This window comes from Haliaeetus albicilla, chromosome 1 (genome assembly GCF_947461875.1).
Source record: "Haliaeetus albicilla chromosome 1, bHalAlb1.1, whole genome shotgun sequence".
Taxonomy (NCBI): domain Eukaryota; kingdom Metazoa; phylum Chordata; class Aves; order Accipitriformes; family Accipitridae; genus Haliaeetus; species Haliaeetus albicilla.
In genome coordinates, this window is record NC_091483.1 from 4,063,036 (window position 1) to 4,071,572 (window position 8,537).

An 8,537-nucleotide genomic window follows, 5' to 3' on the forward strand; every position below is an offset into this window, starting at 1 on the left:
TGGAGCAGCAGAGCGTGATGGTAAGGCTGGTCCTTTGTTGAGGTGTCGTCCTGGATACTTGATAAACAGTTCTCCTCCCCGATCACATCATCTGGTGTCAAGTTCTCTTTATAATTGCTTATGATCTTTTATCAGAGTTCACCTTAGCACTTTCAAAAACTCTTGTGTATAGGAGCTATCTAGGATAATATGTTTGTAGATCTGTTGTCTCTCAGAGCAACAGTCTATTGATAGGGTCTGCTTTTTTTTAAAGCTCATTTTTTTCTTTTTGCTGGGTATTAGCATTTCCGTTCTTTCACAGTATCTTTTTGTAAATAGTAGAGGAAAAAAAATCATGCCCAGTGATGTGAGCACTCTGTCATCCAAGAATAATCTAGAAAATTTCAACAAAAGGCTGGAAATAGCCATCTCTGTGCAGAATAATTAAACCCTTCTTGCTGATTGTTTTCTTCTCTTGTACCTTCAGTATTTCATGATCCTCTGATAGGTATTTATCCTGTACAGTCTCTGCTTTTTTTTTCTAGAGTTTTCTCCCCACTGCTTGGCTCCCTCTAAGCCTGGTAGTTTTTTCTCTTGAAATTGCTGCTGTGCCACTTAGCACTAATTTTCCTATCTGAACCACACACCAGCCCCTCACTTCCTTATTTTTGGAGCCTGCTGATACCTCAGCCTCTTAGTATTTCTTTATTTCAAATACAAATTTATGTGAATTGTGAACATTCATTTTAGTGTGAGTATTAACAGCACTCTGCAAAAAAAGAAAATAAAGTAATTACCACGTGATTGCTGTGGTGACAGCAAAATGGGTCACTACAGTTTTAGGGCTGATTTTGTGTCTTGACTCTTGAATGTCTCATATAAAATAAAATTAGGTATACAAAATAAAATAAATAAAATAAAGCCAGGTATATAAAATCAGGGTCAGTGCAAGAAGACTTCAGACAAAAATTAACTGAAACCTCCTTTTGGTGGCTGATCTCAAAATGGCCTTGGCTTGATCTCAAAGTGAATTGTCAGTGTGTCTAGAAGAAAAGTGGGCATTCCCTGCTGCATGTCTTGATATGAGTGTATTATAAAGTCCCATGCCATTCGCCAGGTGCTTTTGGAACCATGCAGCTTGTTGTCACTGGATATTGTTAGGTATCTTAGGACACTGGCAAAATTATTTCTTCCATAAGAGAGCAGGAAAAAAAATAATGAGGCTTACTTGTAAGAGATGGTAATGTTTACTCTATAAATGTTCCTACAGGAAAAATTCATTGAAATATCTTTCTGTTTGTTTCATAATATGTTATCTTTTGCTAAGCAGGAACATAGTAAGAGTGGTTTGCCTAGAGAAGGGGGGAGAAGTTAAGCAGTTCTTTGTTCAAGAACTAAATTTTGTCTTTTATTTTTGCAACAGAAATTTTAACTTTTTGTCTAAAAGCTACTCATCTCCAAAACAAAACTTTTCAATTCAGGTTTTATAACAAGAGGTTTATAACTGAATCAGAAACTGAAAGTATATAAACCCTTGATTGCGATAGCTGTTTTCATGAAAAGGCTGTCTAGAATGTGAGATCCAAACTGGTGCAGTATAATACCTCCAGTGTGTACTATAATTAAATGTGCTAAAACCAACATAAAGCACTTAAATTCCTCTTTCAATGTGAACATACTGGAAGTATTGTTATTAGGGGTGGCCTAAAATTCACTGTTAAATATGCTTACCTAGTAAACATAACAATTTCATCTTGGTAGACTTGTCATATTATATTAAAATAATTCTAATAGCTTTCCCAGAAAACCATTTACAAAAGCTCACTGCCCTTTCAAAGCAAAATTTCAAATAGCTCCTCTACACAAACCGTTCATTTTCTTGACATTTCAGTGATGTTTGACATGATTGTTAGCTTTTGATTTGGACCCATGACAATGAACAGCTCAACTTTCCTCTAAACAACTGCTTCACAAGAGATTACATTTTGGATAAAACTATTACTTTAAGTAGGCTAGTCTTCTGAAATATTAATAAGAATTACAGACTTACCTGATTAGTAAAAAGAGTCTTGAAGCCAAGTTGGATCCAAGCACTGTGTGTGTGCAATGATGTGTCTATATGAAATTGAATTCGGAGTTGGACTTTGAATGGGATTTTCAAAAGATCTTAGCTGAGTTAAAAGGACTATTGTCACTGGGCCTTTTGGTTTTAACTCTTTAACTCTTACTGGTGCTTTAAAAAAATCCTTCTGTCATTGCTATAGGCCATATGGAATACTTGTATTTGAATAACAGCAAAAAATCCAAATGTGATCAAAATCCAAATTTTCAGCATAGATGCACTTCCTTTTCTTTTGCACAAAGTAAAGAGAAGATATGCTAATAGCTATATTTTATATTGCTAGCACAGAAGCTGATTTTTTGCTTATTGCTGTAAACATGCATATGATTTAGTTGACTTCCTAAGTGAACATTTGAGTTGTGCTGAAAATGAAAGAAATAGCAAAATGATTTTAAAGATGACAATTATGCATTTCTGTCTTCCAGGTGAATTTAGTTCTAGACAGATGACTCGGGAAACTGAAATGTTCTGTTTCAATCCACAGCTCTCCTCTAGCTCCTATTGACTTCTGTGTTTCTGGGAGACCTGATTTCCTTTGCATAAGAATATATCCCAGCTTTACCTCTTGTTTCTTCTGCTGATAATTAGAATAATAATGCTTATTATTTCTTACTTGAAGAATGCTATGCCATTAGGCATATGCTAGAAGTTAGTTTTCAGTAATCTCCGTATTTCCCACAGGGTACTCAGTAGCTGGTGATGAATTCCAAAAGTAACTGAGCTAAGCCTGATACAAACTGGTGGCCATGCTGTGTAAGCTGCTGTATCTTGTTAGTAGCCACATGCATCAACATCAATACTTGTGGTGGAAGTACAAAACTGCTAAAAATCTCCTCATTAAGGAAATATTCTTGGGGTGAACAGGGACAGAAACGTGATTATAATTTACAGATGTATTTTACAGGAGGAGACTGTAAGTAAAAACGTGTAAGGCAATATGAGGCTGATTGGATGTCTTTGTATCTCTAGCAGCACTGCTTGTCTTTGGTAGGGTATCTTTATTCCAAGTAGGTACTAGTATCTTAAACTTCTACCTAAAATAGTCTATGTAACTTCAGATAAAACTTCTACTGGAGGGGAAGGAAGGAGGAATGAAAGGGAAGGGGAAAGGGAAGGGGAAGAGGAAAGGGAAGGAGAGGGAGAAGATTTCATATTAACAGGATAGCATAGAAAATAGATTTCCCCTATAATATACTGTCAGTCTGTACATGTAAGTGAAATGAAAAAATAGCAACCAAACCAAAGAAAACAACCAAACAGGCAGAGAGGAAAGGGACAAGTTTAATGATAGAAGAAAAATACAGGTATTGACAGTGGAAAACAGATAAAAGGGAGATCTTGAAAGGATTAAAATATTGCTACTTTCTATTTCCAGGTAAACACAAAGTAATTCTTCCTTGAGTTTTCTAAACTATTTTTTATTTTTCAAAATTTCCTATCATTCTCCTGAATTTTAAGAGGGAGATCGATCACTTGGTCATTTTCTTCTAATGCAGTCAGTATCCCAATCCAAAATTTAAAGGGGAGAGTAGGATTCTGGAGGTTCAAAATTCAAAGGAATGATTTTTATTGGCTTGATTAGACTTTGATTCCAGTCGGCTTTTTGCATGTACAACCAAATGCATTCTTCTCAATTTTGATTGCAGTTTGAGTTACCATCATGGAACAAAACTAAGGAGATTTTGTTCATACTGGGGAATGTTTTCTTCATCAAGATAGATAGTTCTACGTAAAACTCCTATGATATAAAAATCCATAATCTGGTCTGTAACTAGCTGAATGGTAGTTCAAACAAATATATCAATGGATTCTGCCACCTTTATTCACAGAGTGATACTTTAATCTTTAGCTTCACACTTGAGATGGATTTTGATACCCTTAGTTGTGTGAAACAACACTTTGTTTCAGACCTAGCATGACTGATGTTAACAGGACTGCTTACTGAAAAACATGCTAAACTATTCAAACATAGCTCCTTGATTTCAGCAAGACTGTGTATTCGCTGCAGTATTGTACAGTAGGTCTCAAGATGGCAGACTCTTAAGAATTTTCTACAGTAGCAGTATTTCAATCCTTAGTCCCCAATACAAGTAAAAGGTGAAAGTATAAGACCAGAGTAAAAAGATTTAAAGTGAGAAAAAGCACTGTAAAGCCCCAAGTGAAAATAACAAAATGTGTACAAGAGACCAGTAGGAAGACATGGTCATATTTATGATTTACTGTTAAGTGCTAATTTCTGTGGCATATACTACTCTGCTTGCAAGAACTGGTACTCTTGAATGTATGTATCCCTTCAGTTCCCTATCACTGTGCTTTCACAAGAAACTATTGCATTACATTGCAGCTGCAAAACCCAGCTCACTTCTCTGATGTTCAATAATTTTGATTTACTGGCTTCTGTCTTACTTGCTGGATTCAAGGCAAACTTTGGCTAAAAATATGTCTGCACTTGGGATGTCAAATTTCCCCCAAATGGGAAATCTTTAACAATTTTTCCAGCTGTCTTTCCACCTCTTTTAGTCTTCAGAACACTCCAGCATCTCTTACAGCACATTCTCTGTGAAATCACAGAGGCAATTCATGATTTTGGATCACAGCTGATCCACATAGCTTACAAACTAAGCCCCTGGCCGATCAATCAGATTCCTGTGGAAGGACCTTTGAACCAGGACAGATTCTGACTGAATTCAGTGGGGCTCTGTGCAGGCCAAAGGTCTATCCAGTTGTATTCTGCTAGTGATCAGTCAGAGTCTAATACTGTATCTATTTTATGCTATGTTAGTAATATGTATTACTATTAATATAATTTAATAAGGCACTTCTTTTAAAAAAAATAGTCCTCAAATCCCTAGGTCATTAGAACATAGTAGGAGAGCGGGCCAGAAAGAAAGCTCTTCTCTAATAATTTGACATACCAGGAATATTGCTTACTGTTGTTTCTGTTGTAGTAGTCCTAAAGCAAAAACCTAGTGTCCTGCTTACTTAATACAATGGTATCTATTCATTTCAGGATGTTACATGTATAAAACATCTGATAATATGCATAAATGTGCTAAAATTTGTATCTATTTTGATTCTTTAAAAAAGTTCAGATATTTTGGACCCAGATTTGAGGTGATACATCTGATGTTATTAAGTAAGCTAAGGAATACTATAGGCACTGTTTGTGTGCCAGGTTATCACTGCAAACAATTGACTGCAAGCAAAATGGACACTAAGTTTCAGCTATAAGATTTACTCTTCAATAATTGATGGCTTCCACACCTGTGCAGTGACGCCAGCTTTCTTTGCTGAAAATTTTGGCCTCGGAGCAGTAAACAAGGAGGATGTGGTGGTTTCTGGCTTAGAAAATGCAGAGTAGCCTGTAGGTGAAAATGATTCATTTACTGGGATAGAGGCATTTGACTGGAACGAAGGTTGTGAACTGTAGGCTGGCACGGAGTACACTGAAGATGCCCGGACATTAGTAGGAGAGCCAGCACTTGGCGGTCTTATAGGTAGAGCTTGCTTTGAAGTGGACAACTTCGATGTCTGCTTAATAGCAAAGCTTTCCTTAGTACTAGGAGGTTGAAAAGTAAATAAAGATGCATCAAGTTGGTAAGGTTGATGTTTCATAATATCCAAAGCATTGAGACCTTTCTTAGGTTTTCTTTTTGTATTTTTGGTAGCAGCAGTGGACTTAGAGGAAGCCTTGGTAGCAGCAGGAGGATAAGATGGGCAGTGGATGGGATTATAAGCAACAGGTGGAGGTGCTCGGACATTAGATGAATATTTCCAAGAAGCTGGTAAAGATGGAGTCGGAGATGAGGCTCGTGCCATGTTTGCCTGCACAGTCTCTGAATCTACCACATACTTCTCCATTCGAGAGTGCCTTCTGGCAAATAACTGTGCTCCTTTTCCACTCATAGCTGGTGGCATCTCAAAGCGCGGCTTTGTTCCTCCAGCACTTGGTGTGACTGGTGTTGTCTTGGGTGTATGGTTTGGACTCGCTAGGGTTGCCTGAGGCCCTTTGAAAGGACCAGCTAGGTTGAGAGTACTTGGGGGATGGGCAGGAGAATGAGGATACTGTGGAGATTTGAGTGGTGCAGGATATGCTGCCTGAGGTGAGGCTGGTGCTGGGAAAGAAGGAGCCTTGTTAGAAGCCACAGCTGAGGGTGACCAAACTGGTGAAACTGGAGTATCAGCAGTAGGAGAGACCTTGAGTGAAGGCTTTGGAGCAACAGGAGGAGGGGCTTTTTGTTTAGATGCTTGAGTCTGCATGAAATTGCAAGCTTCTGCTCCCAAACTGAGGTAGTCTTCTTCAGGTCCTGACTCAAAACCAGCTCCAGTACCTTTTTTTCCCTCTGCATTGTGTACAAGGGACAACAGGGCAGGATTAGGACTTACTTTGGGTGTTTCTTTGAAAGTGAACATAGGTTTTGAAGTGCCTCTTCTCTTTGCCTCTTGCAGTATCCCAGTTCTTTTGGCTGGCACCGCAATCCTTTCGTCTCTGGATGCTATGTGTTCTGTTGGCTCGGTGGGTGACCACACAGTTGGGGCGGCTCTGCTGGCTACAGTAGCTGAAACAGGTCTGTATAAAGCCTCAGGTGGTGGGCTGATAGAGCAGTAAGGAGGTGGTGCTGGTATGTCTGAAAGAGGACTAGTGACATTTCTTGTGGGTGAAAATGGTGCAGCTGCTCGGTTTTGAACCCCAGAAGGGAAGGGTTTAGCAGTTTTATTCAAAGATGCTGCTTTTTGAGCTTCAGAGGACTGAAAAGGGAGGTTTGTGTCTGGTGCTAAGCCAAAGCCATTTTGTTGTACCATTTTGCTATGATTCTGGCTCATGTCTGTGTAGCTTTTGCTCACACAGGTCTGCTGTCTTGACATTTCTTCCTCTTTTGCTTGATAGACTGAAGAGCTTACTTTCTGGAAGCTCTCTGACATGGTGGCTTCCCTTCGTTCTTCTGTATGCACTGTGCGTGCCTTCATCTCCTCTTGCTCAGCTGTGATCTGATCCATCCTCTGCCGCCTCTTGGCAAACATGAGGGCCCCTTTACCTGTACTCTCTGGAAGCGTCTGCATCTCGTCTCCACTTTTTGTCTTCTTTTCAACCTCAAGTAGACCACTGTCCCAGTCAAACGTCACAATCTTACCGTCGTTGTCAATGTCAGAGAAGAAATCTTCATCTATTTCTGACTCACTTGTTGCAAGCAAACTCACTTCAAAAGTGTTTTCTTTGTCCCCCTCTTCACCTTCACCTTCTTCTCCCTCGTCTTCGTCACGTTCTAACTCCCCGGTACCGTAGCTGACTAGAGTATATTTCCTCGCCCTTTGACGACGCTTCTTGAACATCAACACCCCCTTGGAATTGGGATTGGGAGCTGCTGTCAGCAGCAATGCAATACTTTTACATTTAGATTTGGCTTCTTTGACCTGCTTCTCTGACAGACTTTCACTTCGCCGGAGCCCTATGGAAAGAATCAAAGTGCACGTTTAATTGCATGCAGCTCACAAAAATACAAGATGACTAATAACAAATAGTTCTGCATTTATCTATACTGAAATTTACCCACTTCCCCCTTCCCCTGTATTAAAACACTTATTTTCTTTTGTATAGAGAGATCATTATACTTAAGCTTTTCCCACAATGTCAACAGTGTTGTAAATTCCATACACCCATGCAAGTTCAAAGGCTACATCACTTTCTTTAGGACTTTCTTAGTTCAACAGAAACGTTACGTGTGTCCCTTTTTCTAGCATTCTTGATTTTTATTTCCATAAGTAATCTCAGCAGCAACAGGCAGACGATATTTTCTCATTTATTCAATTTCTATGATCTGGTATTTACCAAGTGTTTGACCACAGTTCCTAGGCTTACAGCAGACATTCCCAGCCAGCCAGGCCCATGACTGCATAACATCTGAGACGAAATGAAACTGAGTGTATTCTGTCTGACGACAGTAGCAGCTTCTGCCATTTATGTGTTTATTTTACTCATATGAATTACAAAATGTATATAATTGCTAAAAGTCAGTATGCTTCTATGTATTAGCTATTTAAAAGCAAGTATACATCCACAAAGTCATACACAGAAAATATTAGCATTAACTTCCAGCCCCTTGGAAGACGTGGGAGTTTGGCCATGGTGCTCAATGAAAGCAGGTTTCAGTCTTTTAACAAGCATTACTTGCCTGAAACATAATCCAAAATTGTATAGGATATAACAGCTCCAGAATGTTTATTTTGAAAATGTGGCAAGAATGAATACACATTTAAGAACTGAATCAAGGAGGCTCAACTAACTTCTCAAGAGTTTTTGCTAGCATTTATCAATAATACATATTTCTTAAAGCAAAAATTACCGGTGTTCATCAAGTAGTGGAACAGGAATAGATGCAACTGTAAAGCTGATAGATCCACTGTACATCAGCATGACTGCTTCCTTGTTATGTGACAT

General features: G+C 38.7%; 1 protein-coding gene across 2 annotated transcripts in view; it reads right to left on the reverse strand.

Moving 5' to 3' along the window:
• SYNPO2 (synaptopodin 2) overlaps positions 1–8,537 on the reverse strand; it is a 100,027-nt gene that overhangs the window by 16,977 nt on the left and 74,513 nt on the right. For both annotated transcript variants that reach the window (XM_069802927.1, XM_069803013.1), the window contains one exon: positions 5,366–7,548. In XM_069802927.1, the coding sequence (XP_069659028.1) occupies positions 5,366–7,548 (2,183 nt within the window). The remainder of the gene's footprint in view (positions 1–5,365; positions 7,549–8,537) is intronic.